Consider the following 20,539-nt stretch of genomic DNA (forward strand, 5'->3'; position numbering starts at 1 on the left):
CAATAGCTTCATGTCTATAAAACAACATACATAGCTTAATTTAAGATGACTTTATTGCTAAAAATACCAAAACAATTTCAATAATAACATCAAAGATCACAGATCATTATAACACATAATAATAATGAAAAAGTTCGAAATATTGTGAGAATTACTAAAATATGACACAGAGACACAAGGTGAGCCAAATGCAGTTGGGAAATAATGGTACTGATAGACTTACTCAACGAGGGTTGCCACAAACCTTCAGTTTGTAAAAAATGCAATATCTGCAAAGTGCAGTTAAGTTAGCACAATAAAATGAGATATGCCTGACCTGTCCAATGATAAAACTAAAACAATTTAGTTACAAGATTATTCAAGGGAAAACAAGCCATGGATTGAGGTAGTACAGTTCCTCATAAGCAGTGGAGTACTCTTCCCAAGGGATTTGGGCAAGACCAAGTTTTATAGAGCTTCAGAAGAGGCAATGTGGAGACAGGGCATGACTGGCTAGGAGGTTGGGAATTTCCTTATAAGACTAACAGGTCCTGATTTCTAGAGTAAGGTAAGCTAGCTAAAGCTGAGTTGGAGGATTGTGATTGGTGTATGTTACGTCTCTGGACAGGTTTTTCCTGTTAAGTGCAGGCTGACTTAGGTTTAGATTTGTGATGTGGTCTGGTCCACTGGGTGGTTCCAATGTGTGGGTCCCATTATATAAATTAACCTTTAAAGTGTTGATGTCAGCTCACTGGAGTCTTTTCAGTGGTTAAAGAATTTTTTTCACCTAAAAATCAGATAATGGCTGGAGGTAGATTGGGGGTGGGAGGTGGGGTAGAACGGGGCCAGTAGAAAAGCCTTGGCCAAAGGAGTGGGGCTATTGAGGTTTCTGAAGACCACAGAGTGTAAGAACAGGTTTTACAACGTCATTTCCTTGAGTATTACAGCTTGCTTCCTGAGAGAGCTTTTGGGAGAGAGGCCCCAGCAGAGGGCCCCAAGAGAGATCACAGAGCAACTCATGTTCTGGGGATGTTGAGGGTGAACAAATATTGATGAGGATGACAACAGAAATCAAAAAAGGGAAACTAGCATTGACTGGATACCCACAACACGCCAGGGACTTTGCTAGCACGCAAATTCTCTTTTGATTTTCAAAAACCTTGAGTGCAGTGGTTCTCAACCAGGGGCAATGTTGTCCCCAAGAGAACATTTGCCAATGTCTAGAGACATTTTTTTTTTCACAACTAGGGGGTGCCCCTAGAGGTCAGGTATGCTGCTAAACATCCTACAGTGTATAGGACAGGTCCTCACAATGAGAATTATTTGGCCCCAAATGTCAATAGTACTGAGGCTGAGAAACCCTGCTTGAAGGACAGGCACGCTAATCTTCATTTATACAGATGTGGAATCTGTAGTTCTGAGAAGCTACCTGTCATTCAAAATTAGACTTACACAGCTCTAAAGCCCTGCTCTTTGACCATGCCATAGTGATAAGAACAGTGATGGGTAAGAAAGATAAAGAACCAGGGCACTAATTGCTGCTCAAGGATATTTGTTGGAGGAATGAGTACAAGCGTGAACGACAAAGGGGAATAAGAGGATGGGTGTGATCATCCTATTGCCACTCTGACACACGTCTTTGTCCTTGTTCCACAATCCAAAACAGAGTCAGGATTATGATAATAAAGAAAATCAAACGGTGGGGGGTGGCCACAAGTCGCTATGCTCGATCTCAGGAGGGGTCTGATGCCAGTGTCTGCGCCTCTAAATAGATCTAGAAGTATGGGGAGTCTTCTGACTCACTCTCCTCCATCGCCTTTTCTAAGCAGAGAGACAGACAGGAGGTTCTGAGCTGAGTTTGGGTGACCATTTATTCCCCTCTTCTCCCAGAGGCTGAGCCCAGCTGTGGCCCCAGAGGAAGAGGAGAATCTGTTTCCCAGTTTCCACATTTTCTGTGAATTTGGAGTGGGACTGAGCCAGATTGATTCTGGGAAACCCTGAACTTCTGGGAGGGAAAAGTTGAGATGAAAGAGGGTGGAAGAGGAGGAGCCAATGACAAAAACAACACTTCTTTTCACTTCCTCTTTTGGACTCCAGAATTTGTTCTCTGGGGTGGAATCTGTCAAGCCTTGAGAGAAGTCTGTGTCTGCCGTGCTGGGCTGTCAGAGCCAACCTGCTCTCTCCAGGAGGTGATGGGGATCCCCTCATTCCTAGCCCTCCCTGCTGCCAGGAGTGACCGAGCTGACTGCACATCCTGCCATCCTTTGGGCCACATGCTACTGTGGACGGCTCTGCTATTCCTGGGTGAGGCAGGGTCCCAGGAGGGACAGTGGAGCAGGGACAGAAGCAGGCATGCTTTTCTAACTCAGCTGCTGTCACCTCGGTTGGGGCTGAGCTTTGGGCAAGGATGAGGGCTGGCGCGGGAAGCACGTCAGGAAAGTCAGAAGGGTGAAGGCAGGCTGATAAAAATCAGATTCTGACAACCTTGCTGGCCTTGGCAAATTAGGAAATTGGCAGAGTTCTTTTTTTTTAAATTAATTAATTAATTTATTTTTGGCTGAGTTGGATCTTTCTTTCTGCACGCGAGCTTTCTCTAGTTGCAGTGAGTGGGGGCTACTCTTTGTTGTGGTGCATGGGCTTCTCACTGCGGTGGCTTCTCTTGTTGTGGAGCACAGGCTCTAGGCGCGCGGGCTCAGTAGTTGTGGCGCGTGGGCTCAGTAGTTGTAGCTCGTGGGCTCCAGAGCGCAGGCTTAGTAGTTGTGGCGCATGGGCTTAGTTGCTCCGCAACATGTGGGATCTTCCCGGACCAGGGCTCAAACCCGTGTCCCCTGCATTGGCAGGTGGATCCTTAACCACTGCACCACCGGGGAAGCCCGGAAGAATTCATTTTTTTTAAAGTCTTTTGCCCAATTTCACTCAGCACCAAAGTCCCTGGTGCTCTGCCACCCCCCAGAGTGGAGCCAGCTGTGAGGAAAGTCTAGTGACCTAGACTTGAAGGACTAATGAGTGGCCAAGGTGTTTACCTTCCTTAGAAATTTGTGTTTCACTGGGACCATATCTTAGGTGGGAGGGCTAATGCTGTCTTAGGCAAATAGGAGGTGGGGGGAACACATTGTGGTTGGGGGCAGTGGCTGTTCTCTGTGCTCCTGAAACCACTTCAGGCAGCAGAAGCGTATTCTCTTTATGTGAAAGGAGATTCTCCTGGGAAAAAGCACAGGAGGGTGTGGGTTATCCAGGGAATGGGGATCAGAGAATACATAAGCCAGGCAATTCTAAAATCAGTTGTGGGACCAGAGGAATCATGCATGTCTCTTTGCACTGCACAAACACGGGGATACGTCCTGTCACCGTTCGAAAAGAAAGACAGGATCTTAGGCTGCAATTGAGCGCTCCTTTCTGACCATGTTCTCAGCTGTGAGCTAGGGACCAGGGACTGATAGTGCTGGTGGGTGGAAGAGTCTAGGGAAGGCCGAGTACGGGAGCCTTATTGCCAGGAATGTCTCCCCAAACTCAATTTCTAGAGTATCTACCCTCAAATCTGCTTCAGTGTGGTCCCAGAGGACATGCAGCCACTTTCCAAGTTATGTACTATGATCGATAGTAAAATCTGTTCAGCTCTGGGAGCCTTGGCCCTCAATACTGGATGATACTGGGGCAGGAGGTGGAGGTGAGGAAGCGAGAGTATCCTCCCATGAGCAGGATGAAATGGATTGAAGCAGAATAGCATGAAAAAGGAGCACTGAACTACCTCACTTTTCGTATGGAGAAGCTCAGGCCTGGAGTAGTGGCATGCTTCCCTACCTCTGCTGTAGTGATACCAATGTGATGCCTAGACAAGACTCCTGGGAGAGACTTTTGGAATTTTTATCCATTTGCCCTTTTGCTAAGTCACAAGGATTTACTCCGTCTTTTCCATTCTCGTCTGGGCCGCCATATTTAGGTCTTCATTGCTCAGTAACTCCATCTTTACACCACCTTCTGATCCAGTCTTGACTGTCCTGTCTCCTGTTCTCCGAATCCATGCTGCACGCTGAGACCATGACTTCTTCAACTACAGCTATGGCTGAGTCACTGTACTTCATAAATGACTTCAGTGCTGTTCCATTGCCTACTTTATAAAGCTCCAATTCTACTCTTAAAAGTAGATTCTCATCTAGAGCCAGGCAGTGTGTACACATATTCTCTGCTTTCCAAGATTCCACAAACTGCCTTGTTTAAACATTAAATAAATGCTATGTGCAGGCTCTGTTCTAGGACTTGGAGATTTATCACTGAACAAGAGAGACGGCCTTCCTGACCTAAAGCACAAGGTCTTTGCCTCCTTCACAGTGACAGTATTATACTGAGTATGAACATATTTAGTATTCACTAATATTTGTTGAATGAATAAATGGAAGGTGACTTCTCTCTACTTTTCTCATCTCTTACTTGTTTCTTCTCTTCCTCCTCCTCTTAGTCCTACTTCTTTACCCGTTCCCTGCACTGCCACATTGTCAGCCCTACACACTCTGCTTTTCAGCTATCACTTCTGTGTCAATGATTTCCAAACCTATCTTTCTTGTTTGTGTCAAGTACGATTTCATATTTCCACCTGCTGGTGGGAGACCTCCAAATTGATTTGTCAGCTCAGAAACAAAACACATTCAAAATCCAACTATCATCTTCCCCTCACAAATGTTCTTCTCCTCCTAACATTTATATTTGTGTGAGCACAACTAATGTTTTTCCTAGTCACCCATTTACAAGACCCCCATATCTCTTCAAGTGCCACGTTCTCTCTCCCTCTTAAATTTCTCTCATGCCCGTGTCCTCATCTTTACGTTCTATTGTCAACACAGTTTTTGGCTCTCTTATCTCCCACCTAGATGGACTCGATGAATGATTTCCAGAGCATTGGCAAATAAAATTAATATGGCCACTGCCCTCTTTGAGCTTACATTCTACTGAGGGATATAAACAGTAAATAAAGGAACACAAATGCATAAATATGAATTGGAAAATGGCTATGAAGCTGTCAACAGGATACTCTGATAAGAACACTTGTTGCCGGGGACATGAGAGAACAGCCTACATTAACAGGATGATATGGCAAGAGTTTTCTGAGGAAATGACTTTTAAGCTAAGACCTGAAGCATGTTAAGGATTAAGCCATCTGAAGATACAAAGGAAGCAGGTTTAGAGCAGAGGGATCAGCATACAGAAAAGCCCCAAGTTTGAAGAATGTGAAGAGGTCTGGTGTTATTGGAGCTCAATGAGTAGGGGAAGTGTGGCTCGAGATGAGGCTGGAGAGGTGAGCAGGGCTTGTGTCAGGTGTGGCCTTGTAAATATTTACATTTTATTTTCAGAGCAAAGGAAGAGCACTGAAGGCTTGTAAGCAGGAGGGTGATATTATCTGATTTGTTATTTAAAAAATAACTCTAGCTTCTCTATGGGGAATGAATTGTCGGGGGAACAAAATAAGGGAAGGGATAAGTTAGGAGATGGGAGAAAGCTGCTGGTGACCTAAAATAGTGTGGACATGGACTGAAGCTGACGCATTCAAGAACTAACTGGAAGCAAGATGATCACGACTTTACCGGTGCAAAGGCCGATGGGGTTTGGGAGAGAGAGAGGAATAAAAGAGGACGTGGAGTTTTCAGGCACGAGTACCTGGGCAGATGGTGAAGATATACACTTACATGGGGGAACCTGGGAGAGAAATAGAATGTGTCCACTTGATTTGACATTGAGATCATTGGTGATTTTGACAAGAAAAGTTTTAGTGGACTGGGGAGGGCAGAGTTCAAATTGCAGAGAATGAAACAGTGATTGGAAAGAGAAGAAATGACGACAGCCTTTGTAGAAAAAGAATTGAGAAATCAGGCTGGGAAAGGGAGCAGAAAAATAATTTTGGAATTATATGTGGTGTCAAGTGAGATTTTTTCCTTTCAGTGAAAGATTCTGGAATATATTTATGTTGATAGGAAAGGTCCAGCTGAGAAGGAGAAATGGGTGAGGCAGAGGAGAAAGGGAATAACAGAGAGGGGAAAATCCTTGAGCGGGTGAAAGGGAATGTGACCCAGGATAGAGACTGACCACAGATAGGAGGAGAGATGTCCCCAGTGAAAACCAAGAAAGGAAGATGGATAGAGATGCAATAGGTTAGATGATTTAGTTGGGGGAAGATGTGAGACCTCCCGTCTAACTGCGTTTGTTTTCTCTGTGAAGGATAAAGGAAGGCATCATCTTTGAGTGAGACGGGACGGGAGGCAGAGGACTGGACAGTTTGAGGAGTGAGGAAAAAATGAGTGTCCCTACCAAGAGCCGCAGAGCAAACATACTAGAGAAAAGTGTCAGAACGGCAGTTTAGTGTCCTTTTGAATATGGAGACAGTAAATTTACAGAGATACCAACCTGCCTGCTTATGTGGTAATTTCATTAACACACGGCTGAAGAAGTAAAGGCATGGACAACCCAGGTGGAACGTAATGCAGACAGAGACTGGCAAGAGAGTTAAGGGGATTTGCAAGGAGGTGATTATTTATAATGATGAATCATCATATCTAATGAGAAAGTAGGCTGATCTTTGCTTTCTCTCTTACAGCTCCTGTTGCTGGGAAACCTGGTAAGTGCTCACCACATCTTCTCCCTCCCCCAGCTACCCTCTGTCTCTGCTCCCTGCACCCTGTCTGGAGGTGCTCTGGGTGCACCAGCAACCCAGGACTGAGGTAGAACCAGGAAAGAGTAATTGTTCCCGCAAGATGCCCTGCCCGATTCTCCTTCCTCCTTCCCTTCCTCCCAGGGAAGCCAGGGATGGGCAGCCACGGGGCACAGCCTTTCTGTTCCTGTTCCAGTGAGACCTCACAGATTCTGTCACAGAAAATAACTGTCTTCTGTCTCAGTTGCCTTCCTCTCTCCAAACTAAATCACGAACCCAGGCCATTTTAGTTTCAGCCACATGCAAAATCACATGATTTGCTTAGGTTAACCCCATGGGTTGATAAATCCTCTACTTTGCATGTATCTGAAGGCTTCAGGGCCTGTTCCCTTGGACACAAACAGGAGATACCACTGGTTGCAGCTTGGTGGGATGAACACTGCTGGGCACTGCTTTCTCTGCACCACTAACCTCTCCACCTCCCAGGACTGGTAGTGGGGTGGGACTCTACCTGGGCCACTGAACGCAGGGCTCCCTAGACTGGCCTGCCAGCCTTTCTCCTCTTTCTTTTTCTTCTGAGGCCACAGAGACTCCTCTGTGCTTGGGTGTCAGGACAGGTCTATTCTAAAGGATAAAAAATGGGGACTTCCCTGGTGGTCCAGTGGTAAAGAATCTGTCTTACAATGCAGGGGACTCAGGTTCGATCCCTGGTCAGGGAACTAAGCCCGTGCCTCAACTAGAGCCCACGGGCCACAAACTACAGAGCCCACGTGCCCTGGAGCCTGCGCGTCGCAACTAGAGAAAAAAAGACCCACACGCCAAAACTGGAAAGAAGCCCGTGCACCACAAGGAAAGATCCCGCACCGCAATGAAGATCCCTCATGACGCAACTAAGACCCAACACAGCCAAACAATAAATAAATAAATACAACTTTTTTGTTGTTCTGACTTCTTCCATTCCTTTTTTTTAAAATGTATTTATTTCTTTTTATTTAGAAATAAATACATCTTAAGGAAAAAAGAAACTAATAATAAGCTGCTGTATAAAAAAATAAATAAAATTCTAAAATTCAAAAAACAATAATAAGCTGTAAGGATATATTGTACAACAGAATATAGCCAATATTTTATAAAAACTATAAATGGAGTATAACCTTTAAAAATTGTGAATCACTTTATTGTATACCTGTAACTTATATAATATTGCACAGCAACTATACGAATAAAAATTTTTATTCCAAAAAAAAAAGAAAGAATGGAAGAACTCAGAACAGAAACGTGATGCCTGACTCTCAGCCTGGCACCTCCACCAGATGTCCCCATTTGTCTTCTTCCAGCTGTGGAGAGAGTTTATCCACTAGTGTCCAAATGCCTCAGCTTACAGGGGAGGAAAGTGATTCCCCAAACGATGTATGTGTAGTATGTGTGTGCGTGTGTGTATGTGTGTTTGCCCCCTCTCCCATTCCCCTACCTCTTGTCCTCTCCCCTGAGTAGGAGCCAAGCTCCCTGAGAGAACCTGGGTTCCTGGGGGCTCCTGTGTGGGCTGCATGAGTTGCAGGAATTGCCTTTAGTTGCAGAACAGTTCTGCGTTGGGTTCCTCTCTTGATGTCTCCAGCATGGCCACAGTTTTCCATCATCTGCGATTTGGGGTCTGCTTAGGCCCTTGGGGTCCCTTTCCTCATGCTGCCTTCTCTCTCTGCCCCTCAGCAGGTCTCCCGAAGGCTGTGGTGAACATTCAACCTGCGTGGATCAATGTGCTCAAGGAGGATGACGTGACGCTGATGTGTCAGGGGACCAACTTGTATGAAGGCAACCTCACCCTGTGGTTCCATAATGGGAGCTCCATCCAGAGCCAGAACCAGCCCAGCTATAGCTTTAAGGCCAGCAGCAATGACAGCGGAGACTACAGGTGTCAGAGAGAGCAGACCAGCCTCAGCGACCCTGTGCATCTGGATGTGATTTCCGGTCAGTGGAGGAAGGCCTGGGAGAGTCTGGGAGAACAAGGATAGAAGGAATCTGCTTATATGGGAGAGGTTTTTCGGAAAGGGGAATTGCCTGCTTACTGGGAAGCATGGCTGTGAGTTGTTTGAAGGGGCTTTTGTCCACTCATTTCCCTTTTCACGCACCCCATTGCTTAGTATGTGTGGTGAGGTGGAAGTTCCTAAGAGATTTCTCAGAATATGTTGGGCTCTTTTGTCTCGGTGCTGATTGAGCAAGAAGGTGACAAGGCCACTGACAGGCAGCTGGGTATGAGAGAAGCAGAAGGAAATCCCTAATTCACAGAAATCCTTCCATTTTTATGGCAGAGTCGAATGCACAGACAGACCACAACTGAATCCTAGCCCTGGAAATTGCTAGCCATGTAAACATGATAATTTCATTTACCTTTGAGCTTCAGTTTCCTCATCTGCTCAGTGGAGATACTACTGCCTCCCCCATCAGGTTCCGGTGAGAATCAGCATTTCCCTGCCCCCCTGCCCTCTGTGCAACTTGAGGTGAAAGTTGTGTCTTAACCACCTTTTATATCCAGCCCCCAGGCACAGGACAGGGCTTAATAAATGTTTGCTGAACCGATCAATGATCCTCCAAAGCTCCTGGCAAGAAATACGTTCTCCACAGAGAAAAGCTGCAGTGTGATTATGATGAATATTGTCATTGCTATTCTTCACTTAGTCCCCTTCCCTCACCCAATTCTCAAATTCTCCTCAAAGGTATCTAGGCCCGGTGGGCCTGCAGCTCCAGGCCTGCAATCTCTACCCTCTGTGCTCAGCAGGAAAAGACAGTCCTGGAGGGAAGCCCCAGAGGCCTGGCAGGGCCTCAACCTCAGTGCTTCTGCCTCTCTAGGAAGGGGTGGAGGTGAGGGATCCCTCCCCCGAGACTGAGCAGGTGCATTGACAAGGAGCCCTGGCCCATGAGGTGGACACCGCCCTGAAGGACCTAGGTGAAGAGCTAGATGTGAAGGCCTGGAGCCAGAGCACCAGCCATGGGGACCCTGAGCCACTGTCATGGAGACTAGAGTCAACAGAACGCCGACTGCACCGATGGGAGTCCGTACTCAGGTGGTGGCGCTCGTTCCCAGACAGCTCAGGGCCACGGTCTGAACAGCAGGCAGAGCAGGCACTGCAGGGGCAGCTCCGTGGGCCTCAGTATCTCCACCAGTTCGTGTCCAGCAGCAGCTCAGCAGGCCCAGCTGCACAGCCTGGCTGCCATCTAGTGGCCGCAACTGCTGCTAGTCAGCAGGCCAGCTCCCCCAGACACCAGCACAACGCAGCAGCTGAGCGCCACCCCGGCCTCAGTCAGTCTGGCCACTGCATCAGCCTCCCAGCTCACCAGCCAGTCCCAAGCGAGCTCTCCCAGTGTTACCACTGTGACCCAATCTGTGCTACTGGGGAACGCCACCTCCTCCCCCTCAACCTGTCCCGGGCCCAGATGCATCTAAGACCACAGCTGGGAAACCTATTCCAGGTAAACCAGACCTTGGCCCAGAATGTGCCTCTAGCTTCTCAACGCATCCTGATGCCTATTAGGGCAGTGGCAGTCATCTAGCAGGAGGGGCTGTCTGCTCAGGCTGCTGGAGTCCACGTAGATGCAGTTCAGGTAAAGAACTTGGCACTGAGGGACAACAGGCTCAGCCCGAAGATCCACCCAGAACGCTATTCCCCTGTTGAGCCTCCCCCAGGTCCCTGTTGTCTTCTGCATGCAGTCCGTGCACCTGCCGGGCAAACCCAGACGCTGGCTGTCAAATGCAAAGAGGAGGGCGATGATGTGTCCACATTGGGTTCCGTGCTCCTGCCAGGGCTTCTCCAGTAGCAGAGAGCACCAAGGCCACGGAGGAGGAGAGCAGGCTTGGAGAAGAAGCTGAACTAGTGACCAGTGGTAATGCTAATTCACCAAGCAGTGAATTAGCAGCCGTGGCCCCTGCCCATCAGCACCTCCTCCTACACTAGCCATGGGGTCCAGATAAATGGTGACTCAAACAAACCTCCACAAGCCATTGTGAAGCCCCAGATGCTCACCCAAGTGATTGAGGGCTTTGGTATCCAGGATGGAGCAGAACCTGTCCCAGTGTGTTGTTCTCCATTTCTGAAAAGCCACTACAGACTGGTCTCCCGACAGGGCTGAATGAGAATCAGTCAGGTGGCCCCTGGGGAGGGGACAGCCCATCTGCTGAGTAGTCAAGAAGACAAATCTCCTGAAGTTCCAGCACTGTGGGAAGTACAGTCCTGGAGAACAGTTTTGTGACTCCAAGAGTTTCTGCTCCATGACTTGTACTAAAAGGTAGAGTGTGAACTGTAGCTGCCAGTTCTGGTTGAAGAGGAGAAACATGAAAGAGTTTCAGGAAGCCCACTATGCTTGTGTTCACCAGTGCGGACCCAGCTGCAGCTCCTCTGTCATCACCCATGCTAAGATCCAGGGCAAGTGCCACAGGGGTCAAGAGGACTCTAGCTGGGGTTCAGAGAATTCCAGTCATGGTAAAGGACTCTCTCCAATGTCCCTGGGCCTTTATCGGTGAGAGCTGGACATAGGGAATGTGACCCAGGGAACCTCCATACAGCTGTGCCTACACCAGGATTCATGGCATCAACCTTGTGTTCCTGTCCAGTAATCTTAGCCACTGGAGTGCAGAGGAGGTATATGAGTTTATTGCTTCTCTACTAGGCTTCCAGGAGATTGCAGAGGAGTTTTGTTCCCAGGAGATGGATGGAAGGGCCCTTTTTTGACTTAAAGAACACCTTGTGAGTGACGTGAACATGAAGCTGGGCCCTGCCCTCAAGATCGGCACCAAGAAATTGTCCTCGAGGAGACCTAAGGTGGCCCTCTTGCACAAACCAGCCTAAGGCTGGCACTTCCACTGTCCAGGTTACAACCTGGTACCAGTAGAGACTTTGCCGAGAAGAAAGTGCTGTTCATATGATGTGCAACTTCAGTAGAGGGGATTACCCAGACAGGGAGGAGAAGTGCAAGAATTGGTTGCTGGTGCTACATGGAAGCAGCTTTGACATTTTCTCTGGGTTCTACTTCATTTAAAAAAATCTTCACAATTCTCAGCATTCCCACCTACCCCAATCCAACCGTTATAAAAGAGGCAGTCTAGGGAACCAGGACTGCTCACCTAATCCTGGAGTGGAATGTCTAGCCAGGGCCTGAGTTCCTCAAGAGGAGGAATACACAGGATGGTATGGGAGGAAATGGGTGGAATGCAGGGGTGCCTCCCCAGTGGGAGAGGTGGGGTTTTCTAGCTTGTGTGACCCAAGTCGCAAGATCTGGTGCTCCCCACCTTCCCTCTGGATTGTCCCACTGTAGCCGTGGCCCAGAGTTTTCTCTTCATTGTCACTCCCTCCCTCAGTATTGAACATTTTCACCTGCATTTGTGGCAGGCTCAGCAGCCAGTGTAGAGACTTTTTTGGCATCATTCCGATCTGCTGAAGGGGCTAAGCGTGGTTGACTAGCACACGTGTGGCTGTTGTCATTTCTTTCTCATGTCCCGGCTCCCTTCCAATGTATCTATTGTTTTCTACCCTTTCTTTCCAATTCCAACTCTACTGTGTCCTATGGCTTTAGGAAAAAGGAGTGCGTGGGCTGAGGTCAGATTATAAGTACCCACCTTAGCCTCTATTCCCTATACGACAAAGAAATTAAATATCTCTTTCCTCAGTAAAAGGATGAAAATCGGAGGAAAAGAGTACACAGCAGGCTAATGGCCCACCCATGTCACTGCTGCCTTTAGACAAAGTCCCCGCTGAAGTGAAATTCCACATTTACTAACATGCACCAAATAAGCTAATATTTGTTAGATGTCCGTGACTTTCCCCAAAGACACTTGACTCTGTTGTGTCCCCCTCACATGTTGTCTCCTATGTCAGACTGGATCCTTCCCTCCCTCCCTCCCTCAGGGAAGGGACTGTACTATTGGGTCTCCTGTATCCTTCCTGCAGAGGCCTGTTGGGCAGGACAGGAAAGGGAAGACAAGCATATCCTGAGCACCTCCTATGTGCCAGGAACTACTGTAGATAGCTAATGGGATTATTGTGACTATTTTCACATACGAGGAAACGGAGGCCCAGAAGACTTAAATTATTCGCCCAAGATCACAGAGCTCATACGTGATGGAGCCAGAATTAGAGACCAGGGATGTCTGATTCCAAACTTAAGCTCTTCCCTCCATACACAGCGGCCCACCAGTAAGGATGGTCTGGGTCTCGGATTTGAGTCAAGACCTCCTGAGTCCTGTGGTCCCTTTGTGTCTTTCAGACTGGCTGCTGCTCCAGACCCCTAGCCTCGTGTTCCAGGAAGGGGAGCCCATCGTGCTGAGGTGCCACAGCTGGAAAAACAGCCCTCTGAATAAGGTCGTATTCTTCCAGAATGGAAAATCCAAGACGTTTTCCTATCTGCGTTCCAACTTCTCTATCCCACAAGCAAACCTCAGTCACAGTGGCGAGTACCACTGCACGGGATTTATCGGGCGGGCACTGCACTCATCACAGCCTGTGACCATCACTGTCCAAGGTGGGAACTCTGTGAAGATGAAAGGAGGGGAGAAGAGGGATTAGACAATTAGGGGTAAGGTCACATGGACCTACAGGGAGATCTGAGAAATGCCCTAGCAGCAAACCTGGGCTCTGGGGCAAAGGACAGGGGCATGGCACCTCGCTAAGTACTGGCCAGAGCTTGGAGCCCTCAGCTTCCAGGTGATAGGTGACAAGGCTCTTGTTCCACTTTGAAATATAGGGCCCATCGCACCAAGCCCAGCAGTGGATCAGAGCTATCTCATTGGTGCAGAAGCTGTCTAAGCTCCTGGACATTCCTAAGAGCTGAGGTTTTCCTAATTTCTTCTCATGTCTCATGATATGCCCATTCACTCTCAAAGGCATGGCATGTCCTTGGCAGTTCAAGGCTGTGCTGGGTACAGTGGTGGAGGCGTCAGGTCCATCCTCCCTGCCATCCCCGAGGACTAAGAGGAACCCTTCCCTCTGCCTTACACACTCAACAGCGTGCCTTCATTTGATTAGCAGAGAAACGTGGGTATAGGATAGGCACAAGCCCAATTCCAGAAATCCTGTGCAGGCGAGGTTGAGGGGGGAAGTGCGTGTTGCGTTGGAGGAAGGACAGGGATGGGTACTGCCTGTTCTGACGCCTGTGTTCCCCAGGGTCCAGCTTGAGCAACTCCTTGTCGGTGACGATAGCGGTGGCTGTAGTCGCTTGGATTGCTGCAGTGGCTATTGCTGGTGCCATAGTAGCCTGGTTCTGCCTCAGGCGAAAGCAGATTTCAGGTTTGTGCCTCCTCTTGGTCCCTCTTGTCATCAGTCCCTACTTAGCCAAGGCCCTAACCCCAAACATTGCTAGAACCCATATCTTTGGGCTAGAGAATCCTTAGCATTCAAATATAGTCCCATATTTTATTCATTCATTCATTTGACAGGCCTGAACAAACTTGCTTATGTGTCAAGCACTGTGATAGACTCTGTGGATGATGCCAAGACAAAGAAGTTCAGTCTCTGCCCTCAGGGAATTCATAATATTGTGGGGAAGACTGAAATGCAAATAGATCAGTATAATTAGAGGGGATAAGACCAGTATTAGAGAATGCAAAGGCTATGACGGGGGACAGAAGAGCTGGCGCAACCCAGCATGGGCCGGGGCAGTTAGAGAAGGCTTCACAGGAATGCAGTGTTGTGTCGTGACTGAAGCACACCTGGTGGGGCCAGACTGCCTGAGTTTAAATCCCAGCTCCTCAGGTCACCAGCTGGATAACGTTGGGTGAGTTATGCAATATGTTGAGAAGATGGAGTTGGTGTATTAATTTAAGAACATGCCGATCATGACCTGCTGAAAGAGGAGGCACAAGCCACCCACATGGGCTTGGCAGCTCCCTCAGCAGCTGATTTCACTTCCCAGATTGGTGAAAGTGAAAACCCCGGGGTCATTTTGATTGAAAGTACAGTTTCGGTACACTCACGCAAAGGAAGTAGAGTCACAAGACTTGCTACTTACAGATCCCAGAAATGGGAAGGGGGGGTGGCAGTCCTCTGTCCCAGGTCATGGGTGAGCAGGAGAGAGAGAACAGTGTAGCAAGCAGCTATTACTTATAAGGTGATTGGGGTGGAGGACGCTATTTTGCGGGCTTAACTCTAAGTGGTTATTTTAAAAGGGGCCCCAGGAAAAGCAAAGCGAGCACTTATGGCGGGAATCCTAAATTCAAGTCCTTATCTTAAATGTTCCGATTCTGGGTGTAAGCAGGTTATCATACTGTAAAATGCCTAGGCAGCAACTCAGGGAAACAAAGTTGTTTTTTCAGGAAAATAAACGTTGTTTTTCTCATCACATTCAACTTCTGTGTGCCTCAGTTTCTTCATCTGAGAAATGAGGCCACGAATAGAACCTACTTCCTAGGGTTATGAGGGTGAATGAGTCGGCAGCTAACAGACAGCAAACATCACATAGTATCACACATAGTATGAGTTATCGTTATGGAGGAGAGTTCTGATGTTTGAGAGTAGCAGTTAACCAGGCAAAGAGGGCTAGAAGAGCATCCCAGGCATGGGGCCAAGACATGGAAATGAGAAACACTGTGGCTAGGATGGGGATCATGGGACGAGTAAGGAGGTTGCTGTAGGCAGTTTGATGCCATTGAAGCCATAAATCACGAGGCAGAAAAAAAGGAGAGATGAAGCAGGGCAGAAGGATGTATTCCAGGTCATGGAATCCACGTAGGCTACCTTTAAAGAACTAAGCTGTATTCCAAAGGGGTTGGCAAGAGCACAGGAGGGCAGTAACCACGTCTCCTTGTTCTGCGCTCCCCCCTCCTCCGCCCCCCCGCCAGCACCTAGCACGTGCTTGCCACGCAGCAAGATGGTCGATAAACATTTGTTCACTGACTGATCAGCTGAAGAATTTCAGCTCTTGGAAAGCAGCCTCCTTCCCCCATAGTACTAATGTAAAAGAGCCAAGAGAGAAGGGAAGGTGGCATACAAATCTAATAAGCAAATCGTCACAATTCATAACACTGAAAAGCTCGCTTGCTGGTGGGAGAAAGCGCTTAAGATAAGCCAGATACAGAGAAAGTAAAGGGGAAAAAAGACCCAGAGCCATTGACAAAGAGAAAATAATACTACTAATACCTCACAAAGCACTTTGCAATTGGTTCATAGCCAAGACCTCAGTTACTGATGATAAGTAAATGTAGAGATTCAGGGAGAGATACCGAGAGAGAGAAATAGGTGTTTTTTAAAAGGCAGAGCAAGCTTAAGAAAGATGCAATAGAATGGCCTTTCTGAGAGTCCCAGGAGTCCCTACTGTTAACCTAGGCAACTTACATCTCTCTAGATCAGCCCTTTTACAGGCTAGGGCAGTCCCTGGGGAGTGGGGAGGAGGGGGGAGGCGTCTGTGTGGGAGAAGGGGGTGTGTTGGTTCTAACCCGATCTTGCCTCTGGTGGTCTTTGGTCCTGAAGACTCGGGTCCTACCCCATAATCCTACTAACCTCCTATGTGCCCCTCCTAGCTCTCCCAGGAACCCCTGAGCACAGGGAAATGGGAGAGACCCTCCCTGAGGAACCAGGTGAGTGCAGCTCCCGCTCTGGGGGCTCAGTGACACCCTGCCTTGTGCATCAAGAAGCTGCTTGTGTGAGTTCTGCTGGGAGCACAGGAGAGGGAGGGGGCAGTGGGAGGAGGGCAGGGGCTCAAATCTCTTGGTCAGTTCTGAGACTAACTCCTGGGCCTAAAGAGGACCTCACTGGAGATAAGGAGAAGATGAACACCTGTCCTAGATAGAGAGGCAAGGGCCTTGTCTGAGTTTCCAGGGTCAGAAATGCTGGGGATATTTCCAGAGCAGGACATCAGAGATACTTAGGTCTTTCTGTGGAGCTTTGGAAGAGCTGGCAGAGGACTGGGGTTAGACGTCGTAAGACTAAGGCAAATAGAATTAAGGGGATAAAATTCTAGAGGAAAGGAGAAAGAGCCTAAGGAATAAAACTTAGATTTGCTGCAGAGTCTGTCTCTGTGGAATGATTGGGTAAGGGTAACAGGGCTCAGCTCTTAGTGGAACATTAAGAGGAGATTTTTGGCCTGAGAAAGTTCTGGGGTACTAGGTGCATTAGTGGGCTTTACTCTGTGGGCAAAGCTTGTTTCTAACGCCCACTCGTGTAGGTTTATTAAAATGCAGGCCTGGCACTAGCTCTGTCACTATCATAAAATGGAATCTTGAGTGTCATTCCCCCTCTTGGGGTTTAGTCGCCTCATTGAGGAGACGAGTGGGTTAGCCTGGATGATCTCTAAGCCCTTCCAGGTCTGACATTCTGAGACTCAGTGAGCATCCAACCCCTGGCCCAAGTGGGAACGTGTTAAAGGAGCAGTAATATTCCAGGCGACTTCCTGACTGGAGTTAAAAGCCAGAGCACGAAGGAAACTGGAGCTTTCTCTGGGGACTTCCAGACAGCAGAAACGGACAGGAGAAAGAAGCCCTCGAGGACTCCACCTCAGATGGCTGGAGTATGACTCAGAGCAGAGCCAACAGGTTTGAGAGCTTGAGCAAAATGGCACAGCTTTCCGGCTGCGCTTTGAGCAAGGCCCCTGTGTCCTGTGGCCAGGCCAAATGGGGATATGGACCAGAGTCTTCACCAGGACCAAACTGCTGTAGAAGAAAGTCCAAACACAAGTGGATTAGCCATTTTGATGTTTGGTTCTACCTACACTGGCATAAATATCTTTCACAAGGCATTTATTTCACAGGAAGGCATTGGGGCTGATGGTTTCCCAAAAGGCGCAGCTAGGTTGCCGGGATGGTTGAGGGATGCATTAGAAGGAGAATTCAGGACGTGGTTTGTTCCAGAAGTTGGAGCATGGCACACAGGGACTCATTGTGTCCTGGAGATGAATGAAGACACTAGATGCATTGTCTCAGACTCCCTCCCCACTTCCTGAGGAATGCTGCTTTGCAGTTACTGAGGCTGCTTTTCGCACTGGCAAAGTGAGTTTATTGGCAAAAGCATGAGGACATTTGGATGTGTTTTTAGATATTTACCAGGGAGAGTACTGGCTGGGTTGCTTGCTTCCTTCTTTCCTTCCCTCCAGCCTTCCTTGCTCACTCTCACTCTCATGCTTTCTTTCTTTATGAGATCAGGGAGTGTCAGATCCTTCAAAGTTCCAACAAAGATATACCACATCTGGCCAATGTGGAAAGGCCACCATCTGTGGCTGGCAAAAATCTGGATTACTTCACTCTAATACTCAACACCCCCATCTCCTCCCCAGTATATCTCCGATCCCCAAAGCTGCCTGGTTGCTTTGAGGAAAACCCAGTGATCCTCTGAAATGAGTGCAGCACAAATGATCGCCTCCCTCTGCTAGTGTGGCCCGTGCGGGAGGCCATGTCTGGGATACCAAGGGCGGGTAGGGGATGAAGCTTTTGGCCTGCAGGCCTGAGTTGGGGTTCAGTGGTCCTCACCTCAAGCCTGGTTTGGTCCTCAAGCAGCAGCGCGGGTAGGCAGTGCCCCCGCTGATCTCTGTTCTTTTTGCCCACAGCCAATCTCACTGATGCTGAAGAGGCTGCCAAAATTGAGGTGAGCTGTCCCAGCCACCTGCTCTTCCTTCTCCCTTCTCCTTCTCCCCTGCCGCTGCTTCTGTTGCCTTCATTCTTGTGACCTCTCTGTGGATCCCCATTGCTCCTTTCTGCTTTCTCTAGGCTGAGAATACAGTCACCTATTCACTTCTCTCGTATCCGGAAGTTGCAGAGGAAGAAACAGAGTCGTCGGATTACCAGAACCACATTTAGTTTTCATTGTCTTGCCTGGGACTTGGGGAAGAGAATCAGAGAGGCCAAGATCTGGTGTCTTCTGTCCTGAATTCCTCTTAAGGAGGAGAAGAGGCTGCTGCAGTTCTAAAGGAGAATGACTCTTCCAGAGTTATCTATGTGAATCCTGAAGCTCCCTGTTTTGAAAGCCACAGACGATATGGTCTCAGCTAACTGACTGCTGATTTCTTCTGTGCTTCAGCACTTCTCGCCATCAGGACTCTTCTGTTATACATCCACAAAGCCAGTGAAAATTACCTTTATTAAGAGATTGTAGAAACATGGGAAATGCTTATGTTACAGGTTACACGAGAAAAATTAGATAAGTATGTATGATTTCAAAAATGTTGAGATAGACTAACATATGCCAATATATTAAAAGTGATTGTTTCAGGGTGGTGGAATTATTGGTGATTTTCATTTCCTCTGTTAATTTTTCTGTACAGATCATGTATTACTTTTATAATAAAATACTACAGTAACAGCATTACCTTTTAAACGCTGTACCGGTTGGAGTGTAGACTGATTTGGGGTCTGTTTCTTTTCAATGGTAAGAATCTTGGGAAGGTAGTAATGGGTAGGAAGTGAGGGAGAGAAAAGATTTAGAGTGTAGGACGAGTATCCCTCTTCTAAAAACTGAATATCCGTCTTCCAGTGAATTTGTGTTCTTGTTTTCATGTCTTCTTCCCCTTCCTCCAATGACAAATAAACACCAGTTCTCAGGAAGCCAAACTTCAGATGAGTCCTCAGTGGAGACTGCTGACTCTGCCCTGCTCTTCTCCTATTATAGTCACCAGAAGGATGTGAACTTCTCAGAGAAGTTCCCGGTAGGTTTGAAACGTGACTGACAGCTTCCTTGGGAGTTTGGTTGGTGCCCTCGGAGAGGGCTCGTTTTCCTGGGACTCTAAGAGCTTCACTGTGCAACATTCTTGCAATCAGGATTTAGCTGCTTCCTTTGTTGGGTAGTTTCCATAACTTTCTATAATACTCACATATTGTATTTCATACTCACATATTGTTATAATAATAAGGAATAGTAATTGCAATTACTGGGTTATTGAGGGGCTTACTTTATGCCAAACTACATGCTTTAGAATTAGAGCATTTAAGAGTATTGGCCATTTATAGTTCTTCTTTTGCGATTTTCTTGCTCACATACTCATGCCCATTTTTATAGTAACAATGTATGTCCCTTTATTTATACATTACAAGGTAGCAACTTATTTTATTTCTATGTAAATTATTTTACTCTGCTAATTTTTAAAATAAAATTAAAATACAGATAAGCAAAAAAGGTAATTAAGATTACCTATAAATTCACAAATCAGAAACAATCAATGCTAAGTTTTTTTTTTCGGTTTTAATATTTTTTTATTGAAGTATAGTTGATTTACAATATCGTGTTAATTTCTGCTGTACAGCAAAGTGATTCCGTTATACATATATATGCATTCTTTTTTTAATATTTTTTTCCATTATGGTTTATCATAGGATATTGAATATAGGTCTCTGTGCTATACAGTAGGACCTTGTTGTTTATCCATTCTGTATATAAAAGCTTGCATCTAATGCTAAGGTTTAAAAGATGTCAATCCACATTCCTGTCTATAGCGATATGTATAAGCATATGGATCACATTAGGTTTTTACACATAGGCAAAAACTCATACTCATTGTGAGCATGAAAACTCAAACAGAAATATAAAGAGGAAAATTGAGAGTTCCATTTTGTCCTTGCCCCCCATCCCCATTCTGTTCCCCCTTCTGTGGGTAACCACTGTCGAACATTTGGAGTATATTTGTTTTTATTTTTGATACGCATCCAATACATATTTATAGTTTTTTTAAGGCCATAAATGGGATCACACTTTACATATGCTTATGCATTTGGTTTATTTTGATTAATAGTTTATTATGGAGCTCTTCCATGGAAGTATTTTTTTAAGGTTTATATAGTATTCTATAGAACAAATGCTATGCCATATTTTATTTAACCAACATTTTAAATATTAGCACTTTTTCATTGTTATACACAATATTTCAATGACCAACATTCTTGGATGATTATTTTGACTACACGTGTATTTCTGCAGTATAAATTCCTAGCAGTAGAATCATTGGCTCAAAGGATACTCTCAT

The 20,539-nt window shown here is 46.8% G+C and overlaps 1 protein-coding gene across 5 annotated transcripts; it reads left to right on the forward strand.

Annotated features, from left to right (window-relative positions):
- Positions 1–2,086: 2,086 nt before the first annotated feature.
- On the forward strand, positions 2,087–18,904 carry LOC118895655 (low affinity immunoglobulin gamma Fc region receptor II-like). Of its 5 annotated transcripts, none has more exons than XR_005019993.1 (8): positions 2,087–2,283; positions 6,563–6,583; positions 8,324–8,581; positions 12,869–13,123; positions 13,765–13,887; positions 17,442–17,579; positions 18,134–18,171; positions 18,294–18,344. XR_005019993.1 is itself a non-coding variant. In XM_036853073.1 (8 exons), exons 1-8 carry the CDS (start codon positions 2,172–2,174, stop codon positions 18,381–18,383), a joined length of 954 nt encoding a protein of 317 aa, XP_036708968.1. In that variant the 5' UTR covers positions 2,087–2,171; the 3' UTR covers positions 18,384–18,904. The 5 variants fall into 5 exon arrangements, 3 of the variants coding, with proteins under 3 accessions (XP_036708968.1, XP_036708944.1, XP_036708953.1); XR_005019994.1 differs by having other exon boundaries at positions 17,445–17,579; XM_036853073.1 differs by lacking the exon at positions 17,442–17,579 and adding an exon at positions 16,116–16,172 and having other exon boundaries at positions 18,294–18,904.
- The last annotated feature ends 1,635 nt before the right edge of the window (positions 18,905–20,539 follow it).

This window comes from Balaenoptera musculus, chromosome 1 (genome assembly GCF_009873245.2).
Source record: "Balaenoptera musculus isolate JJ_BM4_2016_0621 chromosome 1, mBalMus1.pri.v3, whole genome shotgun sequence".
NCBI lineage: Eukaryota > Metazoa > Chordata > Mammalia > Artiodactyla > Balaenopteridae > Balaenoptera > Balaenoptera musculus.

Excerpts from the sequence above, each read along its gene's own strand:
- LOC118895655 (XM_036853073.1), top strand. The coding sequence starts at position 2,172 with ATGGGGATCCCCTCATTCCTAGCCCTCCCTGCTGCCAGGAGTGACCGA. Across the intron at positions 13,888-16,115 it reads CAGGCGAAAGCAGATTTCAG|CTCTCCCAGGAACCCCTGAG; the intron begins GTTTGTGCCTCC and ends TGCCCCTCCTAG. Across the intron at positions 16,173-18,133 it reads GACCCTCCCTGAGGAACCAG|CCAATCTCACTGATGCTGAA; the intron begins GTGAGTGCAGCT and ends TTTTGCCCACAG.